This window comes from Ptychodera flava, chromosome 21 (assembly GCF_041260155.1).
Source record: "Ptychodera flava strain L36383 chromosome 21, AS_Pfla_20210202, whole genome shotgun sequence".
In the NCBI taxonomy this organism is placed as follows: Eukaryota; Metazoa; Hemichordata; class Enteropneusta; family Ptychoderidae; genus Ptychodera; species Ptychodera flava.
The window spans coordinates 21,643,279-21,655,677 of NC_091948.1; the positions used below are offsets into that span (position 1 = coordinate 21,643,279).

The window sequence follows — 12,399 nt, forward strand, 5'->3', positions numbered from 1 at the left end:
TGGGCCGCCAAAGTTGTCTGCCCTTAAGAGGGTCATGGGTAATACATAATGTATATTTATTGTAGTGGGCCGCCGAAGGCGGCCCGCCGGTAAAGAGGGTCAATCATGGCCATTGCATGAAGTAAACCTAATTGGAGTGGGCCACCAAAGGCGTCTGCCCGTTAAGAGGGTCATGGGTAATACATAATGTATATTTATTGTAGTGGGCCGCCGAAGGCGGCCCGCCGGTAAAGAGGGTCGATCATGGCCATGGCATAAAGTGAACTTTGTTGTTGGTATTATGTTTTTGAAAATGTGGTGACCCCCCCTTTCCTACCAGTGAAAAAGCGATGACCCCCCTTTGCGGATTCCAAAATTATGATGACCCCCCCTGGATTTTGCCGCCCCCCCCCCGGCCGTAAAAACTGAACGGTACCCTATCGAGATTAAAACTTCAATCTTGTATGTGTTTTCGGATTTCCCTAGACCTGGACATTGAAGAACGGCTACCGAACTAAAGTCAGTTTCTGTCCTGCAGCTTCTGGAAAAAAATATCACATACGATTCTTTATGAGAGTCATATTGAAGAGTGTGAAGATTTTACACTCTGCGGTTCCTTTAACCGTAAAGCAACAAAAACCTTCTCCGATGATAGCGGCCATGGCAACTGCATACTGTGCAGATCACAGTCACCTGTGGTCTATTCCGCTCTGCGTCTATATATGCGCCCCATAAACGTGTGTACATATGCCTGAGAAGAAGACTTCTATGGGGCGCATATATAGACGCAGAACGGAATAGACCACAGGTGACTGTGGTCTTCTTCTCAGACATATGTACACACGTCTATGGGGCGCATGTATAGACGCAGAGCGGAATAGACCATAGGTGACCGTGGTGCAGATCGGCCGTTTCGTCTCTGCCCAGTACGAGAAGAAGTGGCGTATTTAAAAAAGGAATAACGCACTGTAAATTAGGCCATGACCCTTCAGAACCCAATGATTTGAGCAATGTCATCGGGTGATGTTGGACCGGCTTCCATAGCTACACGCACGTAAACTAACCTGAACTGATGAAGTTATCTCAGTAGTGTTCTAGCGGGCTATAATCTGTTTATTGTCATTAATACTCACAACAGCCACGGTCGAGCAGAAACTGTCAAAACAAAGTGACGTAAACGGGCTTTGGAAAAGTGATCGCCGTGAGACTGCTGACCCAAATTCTAGATGAGTTCATAACGTAACTTTAATAGGGCCGTTAAAATGTCTCTATTTATGCCCAAAGTCGACATGTAGAAATGTTAAGGGTCATATGAAGAATAACCTAGACGATGTCCTTATTTCGTTACACTGCTGCTATTTTGCTGCGTGCGACACTGGTGATTATAAGCGCCAGTGGCAGTTTAAAGCTCCATAAGCTGTATCTTTTGGCTATTTTTTCAGAACTTTTGTTTTGTGGTTTCCCTACACTTTCTGCATTTAATCCCTAAACTGTAATTTAATGCCAAGTATTTAGCATACCAACACAACCTATATAGTATAATCTCCATTGTTATTATTGAAAATTGTATTCAATTCCGGACTAGAATTCATTTGTAAACAATAAACAATGATCACTACACACATACAAGCTGTGTTGACAAAAAGAATACTTGAAATTTCAACATGACAAACGGATTAGGGTCAGACACGGTAGTTGATATACAGAAGCAGAATACTAAAAAACTTGCCACAAATTACGGCTTATGTCCCTTTAATAGTTTAAATTTGCAATACGACAATATATGTGTTCTCCAGCAGGGATATGAAGTCAAAGGTGAGACTGATTAGAAACTGATGGCCCTGACAGACCAAGTGGACCCCTGTCTATGCAGTGGATTATAGAGTAACATTGGGGAGCCTTTATTATTTACGGGCGGGAGGGGGGGGGCGGGCGATGGAATTTAAGAAACATAAGAAATATAAAGTTGGCCCCTTTAAAGTACTCATCCTAAAATATGAACCCCCTCAATTCATCAATTGTAACATGTGTCCCATTTCAAAATTATTGATCTGAGTAGATTTGGATTTTTTCAGATTTTGTTCAGTGCACTTAATTCCAGTTTCTTGTTCTGCTCCCCACAGAATCCTAAAATGTTTGTTATATTGATTGTAAACATACCCATAATATGTGACAGAACCGTTGTTATTGTTGACAAATTAATTGAAGTCCGAACTTGAATGCAATTTTGGACGATAAGAATGCTACTGGCACACATATTGCATTTGTTGAGGAGCTAAACACTTTGCATTTCATTCTGCTGCCATGGCTGTTAGGAGTTGAATAAGACACGCACACCGTCCCACAGAACAAAACAATACTGAAAAAAAAACTAGCTTTAAGTTACAGATAGAGAAGCATTACACTTTGTAATCTGCTTGTCACCTGTTAAACAGTGGGTATATTACACAAGAAAGGGTGTGTCTGTCATTTTTGAATTATCATTTCTACTTTCGTAATGTCATAGTGCCGTTCAAATCTTTTGTAAAATACTTGTATAAACTCCCTTAAACTGTCTGTTGTAAAATTTGATCCCTTTCATAACCGTCTTCTAAAAATCCCGCCCCCCTGATTTCCGCAGCCCCCTCCCCATGGATAATGAAGGCTCCCTTTAGTGACTGACTATGAAGTGCCAGCTGAACGTATAGCTCCCCTTGGGAATGAGTTAACTAAAATAATTTTTCGGGTTTTTTTTTTGCTCAAGAAATAGATGACTTTTTGTTGGACTTATTGTGACAGGTCAAGGGCGAATAAGACATTGTGTTGTCGAAAGTATACTTATTTGTAACAATGTCATTTACGTGACATTCCAGTACATTTATAGCCAGCTGCTGACCAACTTTCCAAGTTATCAATTACATTTTACCGACTACACTTCAGAGCTGTTTCACCTACCGTAGAGTGTTTTGCCGTAACGTCTTATCCAGAATTTAGCTAGTGCTTTGAGGTTCTGCAAAACCTCTACTATTTTCAGTATAAACGGCTGAACATGGACAATATAAAAAGTTTTCTATTGACAGTTACCTTTGCAGTTTTCGAGGTATAAGAATGCATAAAATCGCTGAACATGCACCAAATTACCAATTTGTTCTTCCCGCCTATGTCTCTCCTAATCAATCAGCAAGCTGGTCACTATTTTGTTCCTCTCTTTGCCACCACTATTAACAATATTTAAGACAACCTGTAATAAGAAAGGTAATGAGTGTTTTGCAATGTACAGAAAATTGAAATATGCCGCTCGCCAACACCTCTGTAGACAGGAGATATAACTTTTGTTTGGGAAGGGGGCACTTTTAGAATTATTTTGTTGGAAAGGAGGGAGAACTTAAAATTTTACTTTTATTGTTGGGGTTACTTCGAAGAATCTCCCAACCCCCCCTCCAGAGTTGTCGATGAACACAGCCTGCCGGGATGTTGACTCTTGTATAACTAGTTGTACAATCTTAAACCGTCCTGAAGGCAGCAAAATTTTGTAGGTTTGCTTGTCATTTTGGTCTTTTACAAAAAAGATAAGGCAACGCACTTTTTACTTCACTTTTGATTCAGCTCACTAGATCAAACTACCGACATAAAAACAACAAAATATGAATGACTACAGTGGTAGTTATGAAGAGCTACAAGATGGCGACGACAAGTTCACAGTTCAGAACCATGATGTGGTCCTTCAATCCTTCAAGATCTGAATATCGATATTCTCTGCTGGCCGTGGGTGGCGCACTGTTACTTTTTCAATTTATATTTCCCAAGCGAAGTTGATGGCTGATCGATGTCAAAGCCCCTGAGAATCAGAAACAAAACTTTTCGCCGTGTTGGCTTCAATAATTGTGTTATGTTCACGAAATTGACGGGGGAAACGAACTTGGAATCGCGTCACTATGATTTCCACATTCTCGCAAGTCAGAGCCTTTATGTCCGGTCCGATACGATAGTACTACCACAGGGCGTTGTCTACATGTCCGTCCCCAGGGGTGGGTAGGTGTTTCGTTGTATTGCTAATAAAGATATATTCTACCAACCTTTGGTGTTTCGGTCTTAACTAAGCACTGCCCTTGACAATCTTGCGTATACGTTTTATCAACATGCTGCGTCTATTATCTGATGAGTTTGAGTGCCTAATTAGCCAAAGTAATCAAGGGTAAATTACTAATCTGTGGACGCTCTCACCAGATTATCACCGGATTAAATTTGACAAAGTCAACAACGAACGCGCCAGTAAGGTATAACTGAAGAGATACCTTACTGGCGCGTTCGTTATTGACTTTGTCAAATTTAATCCGGTGATAATCTGGTGAGAGCGTCCTAAGCTTAGTTTATTTAACCCTTGCTTACTTTGGCCAATTAGGCACTCAAACTCATCAGATAATAGATACAGCATGTTGAGAAAACGTTAACGCAAGATAGTCAAGGGCAGTGCTAAGTTTAAGACCAAAACACCAAAGGTTGGTAGAATATATCTTTATTAGCAATACAACGAAACACCTACCCACCCCTGGGGACGGACATGTAGACAACACCCTGTGGTACTACGTAAGAATTGTGATGGTTACACTTGTACCTTTTGCCGTGAAGAAACCCTGGTATCCGACGATGGATTTTCACTTTTTTTATCCTTGCCTTTGTCCGTACCAAACTGAAATGTCATCAAAAAAGAGGTTTTTGACTTTGCCAAAATTTCCAAAGGTTCTCTACTTGGTTTTTGAAATGAATACATGACAAGTGACTGTTATTGAATTTCCATGTCCCTTTCCCACGTTTTACACCTTCTAAAGATTCCACATCAACTGCAACTGGTTGATGATCTGAAATAACACACTTTCACACTTTTAACCTCAGTAAACAAGTCGCCCGTGAAGAGCCACCGGTCCAGCCTAACTTTTGTCTGATAGCTCTTTTTGTATTTGCAAAGTCTGTGCCACGTGTATTGGAGAAGATGTGGGTGTAGTCTTCTCCAAACATCAGTCAGATTGAACTGATTCTGTGGCTTCTTTTTTCGAAGCCATGCGCTTAAGAGCGCCACCAACGGCCAAACGAAAAGTAATTTAACTAATTGCACGTTGACCACACCAAAGTATGATTTCCGTATCATTCATCCTTTCTTAAATTTGGTTTACAATTTATTTTGGTTTCATTTTGATTACTTCGTATGCCAAAGAAATGATATTGGTTAAATTAAAAGCTGAATTTTCCGGAGAGCACAACAGAGGGCGCTATAGCCTGTGTAACTCAGAACGAGGGCGCAGCCAATATGTCGGTTCCGTACAAGCAAGATGCCCCACCGAAAGGTGGGTACGGGCCCATCGATTATAAGCGGCATTTGCCGAGGAGAGGAGTGTCAGGTAAGTTTAAGAAGCACCCAGTATATTAAGGAAGGTCATCATTGCGTTATTTCTTTAGCCCACGCCGTCTTTGGCTGACAATATGCAACCGTGGATCGTGACCTCGCTAAGTTGTGCCGTGTTAGTGACCTGGTAATGGTGCCGGTTCTACAAGCCAAACTTGGTCACGTCCACATCACTGAAAATACCGTACGATCATCAGTTTAAACGAAGAGATGTTTTGGTAGACTTTATAATCAGTAGGCATGGCTTCACTATATACAACCGTCACTAACGCATGATTCCATTGAAAACCCAGCCACAGATCGAACAGACGATCGGGTACGGTTGTACTACCTGCACGAACAGCATGCTCTACTTGTAGTTACCAGTAATACAAAAAATGAATTCTCTGAGTCTCTCGTCCTCAGTTTGATGGAACTACTGTATTGTATGCCATGTATTACCAAGTTTTGTGGCGTAGTCTTGTAATTATTCTCAGAGTTCCCCTGCCATTTTACATTGTGTATTTGATATATTACAAATACAATGTAATACAGCCATGTATGTACATGTGTTAGTAGCTGCAGTACAGTAGCTCGGACGGCAAAACAAGACCCAAATACCCAGGCAAAACCTCGAGCTACTGTACTGCAGCTAATGTGTTAGTAGCTCTGCATGGCAGGGCTGTGTGTTACCGGCGTTATACGGCCTCTCATGATTCCATTGAAAACCCAGCCAGCTACAGATCGAACAGACGATCGGGTACGGTTGTACTACCTGCACGAACAGCATGCTCTACTTGTAGTTACCAGTAATACAAAAAATGAATTCTCTGAGTCTCTCGTCCTCAGTTTGATGGAACTACTGTATTGTATGCCATGTATTACCAAGTTTTGTGGCGTAGTCTTGTAATTATTCTCAGAGTTCCCCTGCCATTTTACATTGTGTATTTGATATATTACAAATACAATGTAATACAGCCATGTATGTACATGTGTTAGTAGCTGCAGTACAGTAGCTCGGACGGCAAAACAAGACCCAAATACCCAGGCAAAACCTCGAGCTACTGTACTGCAGCTAATGTGTTAGTAGCTCTGCATGGCAGGGCTGTGTGTTACCGGCGTTATACGGCCTCCCTCCTTGTGTTGGGAGGCCGTATAACGCTTGTATAACATTTCTAACATCCCTAACACATTAGTGTTAGGGATGTTAGAAATGTCACTTGAGATCCTAATCTTGCATCTATGTTCCCAAACCTCAGCATGAAATCAATGACATGAAGCATGTACTTCACATTTACTCACAGCAGACTGTCATCCAAAGATTTGAAATTTATTGGTATAAACTCTTTTATTTTCATGTTGCAGGCTATATGATGTTTATTGGTTGTGCAGCAACAATGACTGTTGGATTTATTGGTCTCTGTCTAAACAACAGACGTAGAAGGCAAGTGTTGTTTGATATGATTTTATAATTTTAAAAAGAAACAAAACGCATATTGAATTAGTTAAGTAACTAAGAGGCCCAGGAGCTGGACATAAATAGGTAAAGAAAAAAATCATCTGAAGTTACAGCTTTTGGCCTTTGAACCTCTGAACTCCAGCTAGGGTAAATACCTGCGAATGTCATAGATCAAGAAGGGGGGTCAGGGTTCAAAGGTTACAGGTATGTAAGTCATCATGTGCACATGTGCAATGCCAAAGTTCAAGTAACATGCATGTAAAGCATTTGTTATCCCTAAGATTCCCACACATTGCCAATTTCATGTCCTCCATTAATGAGAGAGGGCTGTTTTATTCAGAGAAAAAAAGACAAATTGAATATTTGTGTATCTGTTTCATGAAGGGAAAAAGAGACAAAATTTATATTTACGTACTCATTTCATGCCATTGAAAAGGTGCGAAAGGTTTTTGAAAGATTAACAGCCATCAAATTCTCTGTTTGTCTGTTCTGGCAAACTTGATTGCATGCAAATGGAATACCTGTTAGTGTGTTCTAAGTGAACCCATTCTACATATTCTTTCTTCGTACTGTCCTGAAGGGCCAAAGAAGATTTAACATGAATGAATAATAGATGGTGATCAATTGATCAGAATTTTACAAAATTTCACCCGATTTAGATGCCACCACTGTCTGATGTTTGACACAAGTCAGCTTAGAGCCAACACACCCTATTCAGCTGTACACTGTGGTTTCATAAATTGGCAATCCCATGGAACAACTTTAGTAGTGCTGAAGCAAGGTTTGGTTGTCCTTGTACCATGGACTACCATTAATTTTGAGCCCTTTGCCTCTCCCACAGTCATTGACCTGGCAGGATATGTGCATTTGACAACAAAGGCATAATTGTGTACATGTTGAGTGCACATTTAGTGGTCTTCGTGTCCTGTGGTTTTGCTTCACTGCCTGCATACATCCTTGTACACCAGCTGACCCAGAGTCAGGCATCTGTGTCTGTTTATGTATGTTGATAGCTGTCTATATATGTTAAGGTAGTATGTGCCATGAATTTACTAGACTATTTCTGCTCAAGATTTTTGTTAGGTAACTTTTACAGTGCGTTTCACCTAGGTACCGCAACTCAGCGTATGAGACGGACACAATCCACGTACAAAAGACACGATTAGCTTGGGTATCACGGACACATTTCAAAGCCACCAACTCGTCGATTAATTAAAGTAAACCAGCATGGGGCAGCCGTTGTCTGGACTGAGAGATAAACAGTTGACTAGACTTGATCTACAATGTAACTGTTTCTTTTACAATTTCAGCTAAGAGTTCAAGAGGTGAAGGTATTCTCAACAGAAACTAACTAAAAAGCCACACATTTTAGATCAAGTGTATCTCTCAGTCTAGACAGAGCGGCTGCCCCATGCTGGTGTACTGTAATTAATCAATAAGTCGGTGACTTTCAAATGTGTCGTGATACCCAAGCTTATCGTTTCTTTTGTACGTGGATTGTGTCCATCTCATACGCTGAGTTGCGGTACCTTGGTGAAACGCTCTGTAATCATTCCCTTTCAATATCAGGAATTAACATCAGGGGTTACAATGGAGAATTTTGCATTAGGGAAAAATTACCCAATATTTACCAACACTTGAAATTCAAAATGGCCGGCATCCCTGTGTTAACTCTGCGGAGAGAAATTGAAGTTTCAATTTTCAAATACAAACTTGAGAAATTTTAGTTACACCTTGAGCAGCTTCAACTGGAGCCCCCACAAGTGGTAGACTCAAAAACAATGGTGAAAGTGAGAGTCGAAATATCTGTCCTGAGATGCATTCTCAATTACAAAACCTATCACTTTAATAACAATTAAGTCTGTGCCTCTGTATGTTTCCCTTCATCAGGCGGTGGAAGTTTGAAGACCAAGAAGCCAAGATCACTCTGATGCCAATTTTGATGGCAGAAGAAGACAGACGGTGAGTGTCATAACATATCAAACAACAGAGTATTTGTTTAGGGTACTATGCATCTAAATATGGCTTTGGCTGTTTTTGGATGGGCTAGAAAGTGTCATCTTTGATAATTTTGTGGCTATATTTGTCTGGTGTTTTATTTGCAAGTTTTTGTTCGACACCCCAAAGGATGTTGAAACACCCAACATTCATCCTGTCAACGCAACATCTACACGTAGAAAATGCCCTTTTATTGTTTACAAGAGTCTTGACTAGAATTCATTTATCAATGACAACAATGCAGTTTACACATGTACATGCTGAGTCGACTAGCCGAATGCTTTATATCTCAACATGCTTTGGGGAGTACAACGAGAAAACATTTAAAACATCATTATTGATATGCTGATAGTGAACAACTTGACCTGATAACAGTTTAAAATAGTACAATGTGTGTGCCTCATAACTGAAAGACTTCAACTTTTGCCCGACCTTTCTGCCCAGAAATTTGAAGCCATTCTCTTTCAAAGTCAAGAATTAGAATTAGGGAACACTCATGCAAATGTTGGAACTAGGGAAACAATTACCTAAAATTTAGAGACATTTGAAATCCAAAATGGCTGCCATTTCTGTGTTAACTCAATGGGGAAAAATAAATTTTTTGTTTTCATAAAAATAAGGCACTGTCTTTCCGTTTATGCAAAATCCTGCGTATTTTACGCAAAATTGTTCTGAAATACGCAAAAAGAAAAGTCACAACTGCATAAACTAATACACATTGAGAAATGCCATCCCATGACGTGACGTACTTGGCCCGCACTACATGGCCTGAACATGGCTCAATGCAGGACAAAAATAGAACATGTGCACCTGCTTGCAAGTGACATTTATCATAATATTGCACCATTTTAGACTTTAGCAGACTGCAACTCTTTATGCATTGCAACATTTATCATAATATTGCACCATTTTAGACTTTAGCAGACTGCAACTCTTTATGCAACATTGTATTTTATCATCACAAAGTGTCATGTCAATCAGATACAAAAAATTCGAGAATCGATCGAGTCTATGTTGGTAACAGTGTGCCCTCTAAGAGCAGGTGGAAAAATTTTTTTTTGAGTCAAATTGAAGAAAAGTTGACATGCTGTGCGTCATCACATGCATGAACAGGTTATAACTAAAAATTCAGCAGCAAGAAGTATAGCGCCCTCTATGGTCGTATATCTTTCTTGATTCCTGATACTCTCTCGTCACTTAGTGAGAAGACAGCGAAAACAACAATGGCTGCCTCCTTGCCCATCAATCGATCGGCAAGATAACTTTACTATCTGTACGTAGTATCAATGCAGAGACTTACAGAAACGATGTTTTCAGATATTTTTTTGACCCAAAACTACAGGAAAACATGTTTTCTGTGTAAATTATGAATCTGGTAAGCATTTCTAGTCCTTGGCAGGCTTTTTATAGCTGCGTCAGTGACGCGTCAGATTACTTGTAATTTCAATTGCGTCAGGCAGATTTGCCCTGCGTCATGACGCGTCAAATAGGCTTAGCGGACACACTGGTTGGTAACACAATACAGTTAATCGTCATTATGTTGCATGTTATTTGGAAAGTGTTTACGGGTGACCATTTAGACTCTGCTGGGTTGCATTCTTGAGTTTCCAGTGGACTTTGACCAGTATCTGCTTTTTGTTGGCCCTTTGAAAACACTAATTTTGTAGTCAGAAAGTATTTTCTTTGAACATGAAGTCATTAGGCTGCTCAACAATCATATACGAGACACGCATCATGGCATTGCAAGCGTTCAGCTACATATACGTTGAAGCCCCCAAGGCTGTTGTGTTTTGTTAATAGAACATGCGCATTAAAGGAAAATCCCCTCCCCCCAAGTTGTACAGAAAAGACTGCCCAACTCACTTCAGATACCGATTCCTACCGTACGCATTTTTGATACATTTTACGCAAATAAAAACCCAGTTGCATAAAATTGTATGCAAGTTTTCAAATTGAAACAGAAACGCTAAAGGCAGTGAAATTTTTACTTACTTCAGGAGTTCCAAAATGACTCCACTCAAGTGGTAAACCAGAAAAGTAGATGCGTTTGCATAAACGTAACATTGTCACAAGATATATTGTTACATTGTCTGCAATTTGAATCTCATTCTAGCCTCCTCATTGAGATGAAGAAGTTGCGCGAACAGGAAGCTGAGATCATGAAGGACGTCCCCGGATGGGTTCCTGGTGAGAAAATCTACCACTCAGACCGCTGGGTGTGGCCCTCAGAGAGCGACATGTACAACCTCCTCCCAAACAGGGAAAGGGTGAAGAAAATCCACGAATACTATCTGTATGTTTGATGTAATTATTTTGAAGAAGCTTTTTTTTGTCCTTTTGTTCGGACTTGTAGATTTGTCCATGTCCAATAGACGGTTGCATTGTGTATTTTTTAATTGCTTCACGGAGTGATTGAGTGAATGAACTTACGAAGCCAGCAGTAACGGCTCGCAGCCAGAAAAATAGCTACGCAGATATTATAGCAGTTTTCATGAAAGCAGGTACAATTCTGAAAAAATGTACCGGCTATAGCAGATGCAGATGTCAAGAAGCCATGTGTAAAATACATAACCATCGTTTACCAAACTTTCGTCTCTGCATTAGTTTCCATGCTGGACCATGTTCTGTTTTGCTGTTTGTAATTTTAGTCCTCAGCTGAAATAAAACATAAGGTGTGTTGACTTTGAAAGATGAGGTGTGCAGTGTCTTGTTTTCTTAAAGCCCCACTAACTGTATCTTTTAGCATTATTTCTATAATTTTACTTTCAGGCTAAAATATGTTTGTAAGAATGTACTTATTACGTATGTGTATACACTTATTATTAACTGTCCGCTGGGACTTTATGTACCATTTTGAACAAGATAAGATTACACTGCTATTATCTGTTTGTCCAAACATTAAATTGCAGCCCCATGCGGAAGAGCAAAAACCATGGATACTGTGCATATCTGCACTGAAATTTTCACATAAACTGCACAGAGTAGTCCAATGTAATGCATAGGGGTGAATGTTTTCAACTGTGACATTGTATGGTCTGTTTCCTTTGTAATATTACCGACTTTTGAAAATGGTGGGAAATCAAACTGACCGTTAAAATTTGAATTCACTCGTCAAATGTTTCACAACGGAATGGTCTCCTAATGCAGTAAAAGCCCACATCCCTTCAGAGGGTAGAATTCAGAGAAAACCAGGAGAGAATAGGAAGATATTTTGAGGTCAACAAATTTCAAGAGTTACAGCTAGTGGGGCTTTAACATCATGTCATGGAGCCAAGTTCAAGGGAATTTTCTTCTTTTTGTTTACCACTGATCCATTGGCTTGTGCCTCATCTTCTCAAACAGATTTGGTAGATATATTCTCCCTTTAGCTCTTTCACCCCTATTTCCCAATGTGGAGGTCCAACTTAACCATAGAAAACAATGGGATTGGTTCAAACCATGGTGGTGAAAGGGTGAAAGTATAGATGGTGACCACAACCGATCTTCATTCCCAGGGTGCTTTGTGGAATGGAGTGTACCCAGATGGCCTTTTGGTATGGATGTACCTCTCCTGTCTAGGAAATAATGCAATACTCCTACGCCATCATTTTATGTAATTAATCTC

General features: G+C 40.1%; 1 protein-coding gene across 1 annotated transcript; it reads left to right on the forward strand.

The window, feature by feature from the left end:
* The first annotated feature begins 5,231 nt into the window (after window positions 1–5,231).
* On the forward strand, window positions 5,232–11,484 carry LOC139121722 (NADH dehydrogenase [ubiquinone] 1 alpha subcomplex subunit 13-like). Its single transcript, XM_070686844.1, has 4 exons — window positions 5,232–5,354; window positions 6,704–6,782; window positions 8,688–8,759; window positions 10,909–11,484. The coding sequence occupies exons 1-4, from the start codon at window positions 5,264–5,266 to the stop codon at window positions 11,096–11,098; spliced, it is 432 nt and encodes a 143-aa protein (XP_070542945.1). The 5' UTR covers window positions 5,232–5,263; the 3' UTR covers window positions 11,099–11,484.
* Window positions 11,485–12,399: the final 915 nt, after the last annotated feature.

What these genes read in the sequence shown, in the direction of transcription:
- LOC139121722 (XM_070686844.1), top strand. Translation starts at nt 5,264, where the DNA reads ATGTCGGTTCCGTACAAGCAAGATGCCCCACCGAAAGGTGGGTACGGG. An exon ending in GCCGAGGAGAGGAGTGTCAG is followed by an intron (nt 5,355 to 6,703) that starts GTAAGTTTAAGA and finishes TTCATGTTGCAG; the next exon opens with GCTATATGATGTTTATTGGT. An exon ending in CTAAACAACAGACGTAGAAG is followed by an intron (nt 6,783 to 8,687) that starts GCAAGTGTTGTT and finishes TCCCTTCATCAG; the next exon opens with GCGGTGGAAGTTTGAAGACC.